Below are 12,286 nucleotides of genomic sequence, written 5' to 3'. Positions count from 1 at the left end.
ATGGGCAAAACTGCAACATCTCAGTTTATTTGTAGCAAATTTATTTCTTTCCATAAAAGCATCACTGTTTTAAGTTGCAAATGTGTTTTAGACAACAGGAGTGAGGAAAGACACTGAATGTGAATTCTGCCCCCTCCAGGGCCATTCGAATACCAGACAGACTGATCCTACTTCTGTTTTTATTCTTTTTTCCCCCAATACCTTCATAGTTCAGTGTGGTTGAAGGAAAGCTGGATGCTCTGCAAGAGAAGCTTCCAGAGTTTGCCAAGAAGTGCCAGCAGTTCAGCCTGCAATCCCAGCAAATCACCACAAGGTGAGCATTGCCTATTCATATATAACTTTTCTGTTTATTCTGTTGTGTGCCATGAACAACTAAAAGATATGCAAGTTTTTAACCTGGGTATCAGTCCTATGCTGCATTGCATGCTCACAAGACTTGTTCACAGCAGAAGCAGGAGAAGGTAACACAACTCTTGCCTAGTTTAGTCAGTCTGCATAGAAAGTTCTAGAGTTCTTTAATAGACCACCATGTACATGCCTAACAGACATGTATACTCCTTAGCATGAGCTGGATGTCAAGGGACTGTATGATGTGCTTTTTCAGGGTCTCATATTGGAAGTTCAGGCCAAGCTCTTGTTCTCTAGAAGTCTTGAGCACATCAACTACCAAGCAGTTGAAGTTTGTCTCGTTAGCAAAAATTAAGTGCATAGTCGCCTACATAATGAACTATATTGCATGTTAGTACACAAGCTGTTGTTTAGTGCTTTGTTAACCTTGTTCCAAAAAATTTTGTTAAGTATGTACATTACTCACAACCCAGTGCAAACTCCTGATTACTGAGCAGAAACTTGACCCTTCCAACAAATAAACATAGAGTGGTCAGCAGCTAAACAACCATCAGGCAATGCACCACATTTGGCTGTAAATCCCATTTTGTCAATGTGATCACAATTGTATTTTTGATACTGGAACAGGACGTCTTGTCAAATTGAACTACTCCTAGATATGTATGCTAAAAGCTCTCAATTCAAAATTGTTTTAATTTTTTTTATACATTCATGATGAATCCTTTGCTTAGCAGGGAAAGTCAAAAGAAGTGTGTAGAAAAGGAGCATGCCACTCGGTGTGTGCTGGGGGTGTATTCTGTAAGAGTCCACCTAGTGGACTGTCCATTTCAACCGCCGCTGATCGGCTGGGGCCACTCATCTCCTTCTCACTCGCACAGCTCCATCCAATCAGCACATCAGCAGTGGCTGAAATGGACACTCCACTAGGTGTACTCTTACAGAATTCCCCTCCTGCTCTTCAATGAACTTATTTGATACCAACTCGGGTCACTAGGTATGTAACAGTGGGTGTGTGCCGCTCCTCAATGAGCCTTTTTGATGCCAACAAGGTATGTACCACTATATATGTCCTGCTCAACAGGGACATAAATTATCCTTGAAATTCCCCCAATGTTCAGCGGAATCGAACCTGTGCCATGCACGATCCTTATGGCGGCACCACTAGATGACGCAGTGGGAAGTGCGAGAGAGAAGCCCAGCTGCATACATGTTTCAGCGGGGGCAATATCATGTCTTCTTGCATTGCTTCAGTGCTGATCACATTAATGTCGACATTCATTGAGAGATAGTTTCCGCTGGAGTTTTTTTTTAATCACGTGGTTAACAATCTTTGGGAATTTCGCCCATTTCGCAGTATGTCCGTCCATCCTTTCCTAACCTCTCTTATGCCAACTTGGGTCACTGGGCACTGGGAAGTCTATGGTCTAATGGGTAGAGCATTGAGCTGCTGTGCTGAGGTAGGCAGGTTGAAAGCCAGTCCTAGGACCAACTTGGGTCCAACGGATGCACAGGATGCACAAGCATGTGGTTTTTTATCTCATGTTGAGGAGCCGCATTGTCGCGTCGAGACATGCGCTGATTAAAGTGACACTAAAGGCAAATACCAAGTCAAGCTGAAGTGATAGATTAGTGCTCGTGAATCTCTAAGGCGTCAATATTATAGCGAACAGAGCCTTAATAATCGAGAGATTGAGGTAAATGCAGTACATGATTAGAGACTCCCCCTTGACTTGCACTTGCCCGATGACGAAAGTACTCCCTAGTTAAATTCTGTCACTAGTACTCAATACTCGTTGCAAAAAGCATCCTAGTATTGTATTATAAGATGAAATAAAATGCTACTTGTCCACTTCCAATTCATGTTTAGAAAAAAGAACTCATTGAAATTACCGTTGACAACGACACGGGCGGTCGAAAGGTTTCGTTTTCGCTCAACTCTGTGCTGCCCATGCTTTCGCGTTTCAGTACTTTCCTAATCGCGTGGGGCTGCGCTGGTTTTGCTGGCTCGCGAAACTCGCACAAACTGCAAGTATCAGAGAATTCAACTTCCGTGTGATGTCAAGAGATGCCCGAACGGTCTACGCTACTTGACCTAAAAGCAGTTGCAGCAGCGAATTCGCCGCTCTGTCTTCACTCGGTGCCGCTGTCTGTAGGGCACCGTCTTACTCACAGATGGCAGCACACGGCCGGGCTAGACGGGCAACGCGCGCACTCTTTCTTACAGCCTGCGTGCCCTATGAGGGAACACTAAGGTGTAGTCTTGACGGCTGGTTGCCACGCTCGCCGAGCGGGGGTGCATCGACCCAACCCTACCTCTCCTCAGTAGGCGCCTCTCCTCTAGCCGGTAAGAACGGACGGAGAGCTGTATCAGTATCAGAAGCTGATGACTGTGAAACTCGCTCGAAACCTAACGAGGAAACATGTCTATTCATCGAGTTTGGAAAATCAAAATGTGCTGCGTGCTGTTCAAATGTTCTCACCGCAGGTTTGTGAAGTGCTACAGCATCTGCAGGAGAATAACTGTGGAGATAAGGCCTTATATGATTTTAAAGAAGCTAGTCACCATTAAGAAGTTAGCCACCATTAAGAAGTTAGCCACCATTCGTTTTCTGAAAACATTAGAGGAATGGTTTGACATACATGATACATCCTATGCAGGAAGTGGCTACAAGGCGCCAATCTGTAATATGAACGATCATCATTTTCTGTGGCTAGAAAATGAGTTCACTGTATACATAAGGAATGTGCAGTCATGTTCAGTCCCCTCAGGCAATGGCGCACTCACAGAAGAGACATTTCAAGCCTTGCTCTTCACAATGCAGTCCACTCTGGAAACAACACGCTTCTTGCTGCAGAAAGGTGTCAGTTATGTGCTGACGAAGAAATTAAATAGCAGTCCAATCGGGGCACTTTTTGGAAGAATTCGACAAATGTGCAGCAGCAACAATCAACTGAATGCCAGGGATGTTACAGCTGCCCTTGATCGGATTGTGAAGGCCAAGTTGTTTCACGATGAGCTGGATTACCTAAGGAAACGTCAAGCCGCTAAACCAGGGTCAGTGACTTACTCGGGCTTGTCGACGAGGAAGAAATTGTCCCATTACAAACTACTTGTTTACGCAGTCTTCAGCGCCTCTTCTGAGTGATTATCTTTAATCGAAGTTTGTACCAAACTTTTATCGAAGTTTGTACCAAACTTTGCTGAAATCAATGTTAGAAATGCAGCAGGTATTATTCAATAAAAAGTATACTGAAGAGTAATTCACATCATTTGCGTCTTATCCTTTGTGTTGAAGTGTTTTTCCAAATTTTCATGATGCGAAGCTTCGCAAAGATAATTTACTGCTGTTCGGCCCTATAAGCCAAGAATTCCAGGAGAAGGGGGAGGGGGGGGAATCACCCATTTCGAGAACGCCAATAAGGAAGGGAATGTAAATTAGCGTAAACAGATATAAACTGTTCCTCGGTCTCCACAAACGAGGGAGGCCGTCCGGTTCAGTCAGCTGAAATGGCCCGGGTGGGGTGACAGCACCACGAACTAGCGGCGGTGAAAGATGGGAACTAGCTCCGAAGCGCAGGCCATGAAAGAGCGCGCGCGTCGCCCCTCTAGCCCGGCCATGGGCAGCAAAGGGCGGTGATGGCGTATGCAATGCCACCACTCCCCGGATTGAATGGTGGGAAATTTGAATTTCGAAAAAAGGTATTCAGACCCTTCAGATACAATTTTCTCGTAAACTAATTCTTTTCTTGGCATGAAATAAACGTTGCGAGGTTTCTGGAAAGGTATTTAAAGAGTCCGCGTCGACTTAAAATTTGCCTTTAGTGTCTCTTTAAAAATGATTCCTGCCACCTGGCGCCTATTCTAGCTCTCCTTGTCATCGGGCAGAACCATCAGAAAGGGGGAGCTCTGCAAAAGCACATGGATATGACAGTGAGTGGCGAAGCCCAGCCCACATCACAGCTCATGCTGAGAAGCAACTGTGTCATTAGAACTTCCTCCGGCTGGCGGCATCAAATGTCTCAGAACTGCACTGCTCCTGGGCTCTGTACAACCATTATGGGACCTATACAAGCTCTCACCTTCATTGGCTTCTCGCACACCTCTGAAAAGTTTCTCCGGTCTACTTGTTGTCTCATGGTCTGTCTTTTTCATACCATCTGGTCAACTACAAAAAAAGTATATGTATATAGTATGTTGTAGCATTAGAAATTTGCTTGTTAAGCTTCACTACATTGCACTGTCCTTTTGTGTGTGTAGATGGCGCCAAATGTCCCAGATGCTGTCCAAGCATCCACAGCTCTTGGAAGTGTTGGAGCTCTCACAGCTGATGGAGACGTGTGTTCGCAATGGCTGCTATGACGAGGCCTTGGAGCTGGCTGCCTATGTGCGAAGACTCGAAAAAAAGCATGCCGCTGCCATTCCTCTCATTGCGGTCTGTCTCATTTTGCTATTTCTTGCTGGCCAGACACTGTGGAGCTTTGTGGCTAGCGTAGCCTGTTAGTCAAAAATCCTGCCATAGGCATGTTCGAATTCCTGGCATTCAGGGTGTTCATGTGAACCCAACAGAAGCGGGTCGTGTTGGTTTGTCGAGCTCAAACTCAAACGGGGCCCATTTTGTAAATGGGCCCCGGACCCCGTCAAGCTGCTTCAAGGCAGCTTTTTGTCCCCAGCCTTTTTCTCTTGGAGAAATAAATGCATCTTGAATCTTGAAACTGGCCTGCCGAGTTTGTGTAAACACTAGCCGGTTAAACTGAACAAACGTTGAGTCAGGCTGAGCCAGCCCAACAGCATGGGGTAGGTTGTCTCAGCCCCACCCATTTATAGTGCCCATGTGAGCATAGACGGGCTGGACCAGCTAGTGCTGAGACTTTGTGTGACCACTGAGATGTCAACATTCTTAGGCACTGGCAATGAGAATGGCATTGAGACAAGGCAAAGACAATCACTTTGAAAGAGCCGTGAAATAGTGTTTTTGCAGATGGCTACAGGAACCGGAAGCCCGATTTGAAGGTTTATGTCTCAGCTTGGCACTGCGTGCTGCCCTTGTGTACACCCATCAGAAGCAAGCTTATGTATATGCAGTCATGTTGGGTCTGTACATTGTGTATAGCGGAGAGAACCAGTCACTGAAGTACTTTTTATTTTTTATTTTTGCATTGTACTGCTTGCTTTGTCCTTAAAGATGCAATGTTACCAACTTTTCTGACTATCCACACTTCTAGTTTTGTACTTTGTTGTCCATGTTCAGGAAAGCATTGGTGTTCCAGTACCTCAGAGCTGTCATGGACATAGCCAGCAGCTTCGCCAGGTGTAATGTTAACGCAACAGGTTCAGGCCAGCCGGACAGGTGACAACAAACTCAAGAAACATAAGCTTTTATTTGAGCCAACTCGTGCTCACTAATGAAAAGTGCAAAACATGTGCACATGGAAATGTGAATCAATGAATCAAGGAAATACGTAAATGAATAAATGAGTGGATGCATCAGTCGATCCTTCTACCCATTGCAGAGCATCGGCGCAGAAGTCCGTGAGTCCCAGCAGCTGATGCTAAGCCAGCTGGTAGGACAGCTGCGGTCCAACATTCAACTTCCTGCATGCCTCAAGGTGATCGGTTACCTGCGGCGCATGGATGTCTACTCTGAGGCAGAACTGCGTGTTCGTTTTCTTCAGGTAACACTATGCGCAATTCTTTCCAGTAAATTTTGGGTATGCTTCTTCTTCTATGTCATTGTGAATATTTTACTTGATCTTGCCAGCGGCTGCGTGCTCTGTTAAAGGCTCTCTTACTTTTAGCACCCCTTAAATTTATCAAGCTTCATGAATAGACACGCCCTACCGGTGTTTATGTATTGCGGAAACAGGTCACATGTACTGTCTTTGTCAAAAGTATACGAGCTACGTTGCCTGCGACCACCATGCTGACAACAGGCTGCTTAAGTGAGGTCCTGTTGTATGCCAAAAGTTCCAACATCCTGGGGAAGGGAAAAAAATCCTACTTACCATCTAGAGGTCTGGAGTTTCAGGAGCATCAGAGAATTTGCAGCACACAGCCAAACGACATATAAGGCAAAGGCACAGAGTATCGTGTATGCTTTTGACTAAGAGAAAAAAAAAGGGGGGGGGGGAGGGAAAGATGGGCAGGTAAAGGCTGCACATATGACTACATTTATATTGCTGGGCAAACATCTGATGAACTAAAAGAAAGAAAAAAATGAATGGCCAAGGCCAAAGTTTAAAAAATGTAAGTACACTCGAGCATTTTCCACAAGGAGTTCGGAGGAATAATAATGCTGCCCACCACTATATGTACTGGGTTTTAATCCATTTTCTGTGGTAGGTGCTGCGATTTTGTCACATTGGCAGGTTCATTTGACAAGGCTAACACTACTTTACAGACAAATTGCAGTGATATTAACTATTTAACATAATTTCACTAAATAAATTTGTAATTAAATTTTTAGGACTACATGTCCCAATTGTGGAATTGAGGTTTAGCGGCAATGAACTTCAGTCGATCCTTGATATAAACGAAATCTGAAATCGCATCCAACACGAAAATACCTTCATTATAGTCAATATTTGTTATAAGCATATGTATAAATTTATTGCACTCTGATAACAGTGAGAATTTTCCAACATTTATATTTCGTTGTAATTCGATAATTTGTTATATTCATGTTCAGCATATCGAGGTCTGAGTGTACAGTCGAACACACTTGTGACGATACCAGTTTAAACAGTATATTGGACATCATATGCAATGAGCAGCTGACGCACTCACAACTTTTGTATGTGTTCCATGGTAAAATAAACTGCTTACTGCATGCCGTGTTATTGATTATAACGTTTAAATCTTGCTACTGGGTGTGCACTCTGAAAGGAAAAAGAAACCAAAATTCTCTTAAAAAGAACATGAGCTCCTTTGTTACACCCGCACAGACCGACCGGATAGGGACGACTAAGGTGTACCGTTGCTGCACTGCACAAAGGTGGTTATGCACAGCTCAAAGGTGGGTGTGGTGAAGGGGCAGATGTTTCCTTTTTCTTTTCCTGGATTTCTTTTCTTTTCGGTGCGGACACCTTGTAGCCAGTGTTGCGGTTCACTGTGTGCGGCAATGAATGGAACAGATGCCAAGCGTGTGAGACTCGGCGTGCCTAATCATCATGCTCATCAACACGCAAAGACTTGTTAGTCGGGTGTGGGCGACGGGTTTATGCACCAGTGCAAATCCTACTCTCCTTTGTCCTACGTTTACCCCCTCTATGCCAGGGATTGGTATCTCTCAGGATTCCTCTGTGTTGGTTGACCAGTGTGTTGACACGACATGATCTAGGTTCAACCCCTCTACGCCAGGGAGTCGGTTTTCTCTGTATTCCTCTGTGTGGATTACCAGAGAGTGGTTTTTCTCCGTATTCCTCTGTGTGAGCAGACCAGTGTGCTGACAAAGCCCTCTACCATGGAACAAGAGTGAAGGAGGTTGCCCGGATGGTGGAGGGTATAAGAAGGCTAGTGAGACACCACAGACTGATGTTCTCTGCCCATGCTTGCAGGTGCACACACGCTGAAAGTTTTTGTACTTTTTGTCTTGGAGCGCACCGCTCACCCGTAACGATGCATTAAACTTCTCTTATTTGTTTCTACATAATCTCGTCTTCCCGGCTGGACCCTCTACGATGGTCAATCTGGTTTGAGCTCCAAGCAGACGCTGTTGAAGGTTGCCGAACCCTGTCCCCGCAACAACTGGTACCAGCGGTAACATGCGTTAAACTTCTGTTATTTGTTTCTACATCGTCTCGTCTTCCCTGCTGGACCCTCTACGATGGCCAATCTGGTTTGAGCTCCAAGCAGATGCTGTTGAAGGTTGCCGAACCCTGTCCCCACAACAACCGGTACCAGCGGTAACATGCGTTAAACTTCTGTTATTTGTTTCTACATCATCTCGTCTTCCCTGCTGGACCGTCTACGATGGCCAGTTTGGTTTCAGCTCCAAGCAGAGGCTGTTGAAAGTCACCAAACCCCGTCCCCGTAACAACCAGTACCAGCCGTAACACCAAATTCAATTGTTATTACCAGTAATATACCATGGGAACATTATGATAAGCAGTTTATGGTAGAACTCATACAGAAGTTCAGGGTGGGGCCGCTGTTCATTGTTACGCTTAAGTATTGTTAAAATTGGTAATGCTATAAGTGAGTTCAATTGTGCTTTATGTCAAAATAAAATGTTGGAATATTTGTCCCCTCTGCCTCTTTCTAATTTTTAACTATTATTGGTTATAACAATGGGATTTTCTTGGCATTTCAATATTGTTAGAAATGACTGTAATATCCATTTAGCAGAAATCATGTGCTTAGCACCATTTTTGAGAAATATGTTTCCATAATCTGTGGAAGAATGTGTTGATGCTCCAGCTAACAATTTCAGCACTCCATTTTCTACAGTGATCTATAAATGTGCTTTCAGGCCAGAGGCTCCTGGTTTGATAGTGTCCTAAACAACATTCCAACAAAAGATGGTAAGTCCTGCACTGTTGCTCTTGCAGTCTTTTGCTTTCTGTTATATTGTTTCATTAGAGGTGGCAAACATCTGAGGCTATTGCAACAAGTGTCGTCAGATGAACCTTGATAGCAGTGATAGAAATGCAATAATCGTGCTATGCTATAGAACTCGTAGAACAAGGCAGACTAAGACAGGCAAAGCACACAAACTCAGTAGTACATGTACTAACATTTAGTGAAAAATTCAGTGAAAAACATTTATAAGCTGGAAAATTGACTTTCTTCAATCTGCATGATGAACTTGTCAAATCCAAGCTGTGTGCATTGTTCCTTTTTACTTCGGCTTTTAGCTGGGCAAAAAAAAAAAAATTCACTTGTTGTTCATTGATTGTAAAAAAATTTAATTATGGGGTTTTACGTGCCAAAACCACTTTCTGATTATGAGGCACGCCTTAGTGGGGGACTCCGGAAATTTCGACCACCTGGGGTTCTTTAACGTGCACCTAAATCTAAGTACACTGGTGTTTTTGCATTTTGCCCCCATCGAAATGCGGCCGCCGTGGCCGGGATTCGATCCCGCGACCTCGTGCTCAGCAGCCCAACACCATGGCCACTGAGCAACCACGGTGGGTAAGGTCACACCTTTGATTGCCAGCCATTGCAGCTGCATTCTAATGGGAGTAGGATGCAAAGGCACTCGTGTATCAAGCCGTAAGTGCACATTGAAGTACCCCACGTGATATTAGTCTGGAACCTTCCGTATGGTGTCATCTACAGCTGTAGTGTTGCTTTGAAATGTTGACTCAATCAGTTAAGGACACGAATGCCTTAGTCCAGGCTACCTGAAAATCAGACCCTGCAAATGGACACATGAACGTGATAATTTTCACCAAATTACCATGAATTGCCCTCAAGGAGTTCAAATGTCAGCAAATTCATAAAGCTGTAATGAGTCCTCAGGGGCTCTGAAGGTAACTCGGTGAAAGTGATGCTCCCAAATCTGCCTAAAATGCGCAGGACCATAGGCATGAAGTGTCTGGGATGTCTGGTTGCTTGTAAAGCTGTGACAGAAGCAGACATTGAGAACAGTCAGTTGCCGAACTTCTCATTTCTGCATCCCTTCCTTGCTTTCTTCACAGCTTACACACATCTCACGCGTGTGGTGGAGGCCTGCCGGGTACACCTGTTCGACATTGTGACTCAGTATCGTGCCATCTTCTCTGACGATGACCCCCTGGCCGGTCTAGGAAAGGATCCCGACGCCCTCGGAGCCACCATCTTCTACAGTTGGATAACCAGCCAGGTAAGCGTGGCCGTTCACTGACTGAACTCGAAGTAGACCGGGGCGCCCATGCAGCCGTGGTGCTCTGCTGAGCACAGAGTTATGGACTGAGCACCTGCATCAGGCTGCTGCATTTCAATGGAAAACAAATTAAAATATATAAGGTCTTCTTGATTTACATCAAAAGCGAACAGTAAGGATCATTGCATTCACAAAAGTGACAGGCACTCATTGATAGCGTATTTACACGAATCTTATGCACATCTTTTTTCCTAAAAAATGGGTCTAAAAATGGCCTCCACTGTAGAATTGAACTCAAAACCAAATCTGCATTCGTGGCGTTGGCTGCCATCAGAGCCGTCAGACACAGTGTGATCGCCATCATGAGATGTTGGCAGAGCTCAAGGTTGCTATGGGTTCATTTTAAGCTTGACTGCAATTACTTTTGGAAATACAGTCAACATCTGATTTTTCCGACTTCCTAGGGGCCACGAAAACATCCGAAAAATTGGGTAGTCCAAAACAAATGAATGCATGCCTTTCACTGCCCCCAAGAGCTCAACTCGCCACAGGCATGTCCGAAATAGTTCGGTAGGCCTGCTGGTACACTTACCATTAGTTGCATTGGTGCTCATACTGTGGCAGGAGACAGCGGGTGCACATGTGTATAATTAAGGAATACACACTGTGTTCCTTGACAATTGCCCCTTCCCACTCTTGGTATGCTTCACCGCTGTAGAAAAAGATGAAGTTAAATAAGTGCGGCCAGCCAGTGTTGGCAAAGAAAAGAAAGAAGACAGAATACGCAGGTGCTACGCCATGGCTCCCGTCGGAGTTTTTTCTAACCCATTGCCGTCTAAGCATCTATGTTTGGTGTTGAAAGCACACGTGTGGACCTGTGCCTATTCTACACACGACTGACTGGACCCTACTCTTGATTCGCGCCGTGGGCGGTGAGGAATTGACTGATCATGGATGCGAAGATCCGCGCGTGTGCAGGGACACCAGTCAGCTTCAACGCTCTTCACATGCATCGACTTAAAGGCAAGCAATCTGCATGACAGGCTCGGAGCACTAAGATCATTCAGGAAGCCCGATCCTAGCTTGATTCTTCCATCGCCGCAAAGCTCTCAGCTGTTCAAAATCATCTGTCCATGAGAAATGATGAGCTTTTGCAGTCTAATGCACCGTTTCAGGAATATGTTCCCACCGAACAGCTCGAACAGGAGTACACTGCTGCAGCGGAATATAGCGATCAAGCAATTAGCATGCTTGCTGAGCTTCGTTGCCAAATCGGCCAGATAGAAAGAGCACAGTGCATGCAGTCCGAAGCTTGGAGCACTGATGGCATAGCCATATCACCCACCACATATGAAAGTCCAGCCAGATTTGTGGGGCCCCAATTGCCACAGCTGTATATCTCAATGTTCAAGAGGGACCTCAATGAGTGGACAGGCTCCTACAACGATTTGATGTTTTCCCCCTAATTCTTATTACCTCAAAAGCTTCCTGGCTGGTGATGCAGCAGCATTAATTGCTGGATTCCTTACATCCGGATCATGCTACACAAACGCCATTGTGTTATTGACGGAAAGGTTTGGCGATCGAACAAGGATCATTCAGTACGATTTGACGACACTGCAACACCTTTCAAATGTAAAATCGGCCAATGACACAACAATTCTTCAAAGGTTATGTGATGCAACACAGCTACACATCTGCTGTCAGGGTGCACTTAATGTGCCATCTCTAACGTTCTCAGCAATGCTCATCAACATCCTTCAACAGGCTGTGCCACACAACGTCATTCTCAGTTTTATATGAGAAAAGTTGAAGCCGTGCTTTGAGGTCATCTGACAGTTTCTCTGCACTAGCCTCTGTGTCAGTTTCACCGGTAGTTACGTCAGATGTTGAACTGAGCAACCTGCTACAGTTTACGTAAGTGGAACTGGAAAGCTGAGAGCAATTTGCATCACCATTTCAGCGATCCGCCATAGACGAGCGTAAGAACAGGCAACTTAGTGGTAACCCTAAGGCATCTGTTTTGCACGCTGCATCTGCTGTAAGATTGGAATGTTTCTTCTGCCGCACTCATCAGCATGGGATGCGCAGCTGCAACGCAGATATGCTGCTTGCTGTCAAAAAAGAGCAGC

General features: G+C 45.0%; 1 protein-coding gene across 1 annotated transcript in view; it reads left to right on the top strand.

Moving 5' to 3' along the window:
* Positions 1-12,286, top strand: part of Cog8 (conserved oligomeric Golgi complex subunit 8) — a 46,713-nt gene that overhangs the window by 6,446 nt on the left and 27,981 nt on the right. The window contains exons 4-8 of the mRNA XM_050178960.3: positions 210-313; positions 4,607-4,781; positions 5,860-6,021; positions 8,817-8,868; positions 9,991-10,154. Coding sequence (XP_050034917.2) covers positions 210-313; positions 4,607-4,781; positions 5,860-6,021; positions 8,817-8,868; positions 9,991-10,154 — 657 coding nt within the window. The remainder of the gene's footprint in view (positions 1-209; positions 314-4,606; positions 4,782-5,859; positions 6,022-8,816; positions 8,869-9,990; positions 10,155-12,286) is intronic.

Source organism: Dermacentor andersoni, chromosome 5 (genome assembly GCF_023375885.2).
Source record: "Dermacentor andersoni chromosome 5, qqDerAnde1_hic_scaffold, whole genome shotgun sequence".
Lineage (NCBI taxonomy): Eukaryota > Metazoa > Arthropoda > Arachnida > Ixodida > Ixodidae > Dermacentor > Dermacentor andersoni.
This window is presented reverse-complemented; position numbering and strand designations above follow the sequence as displayed.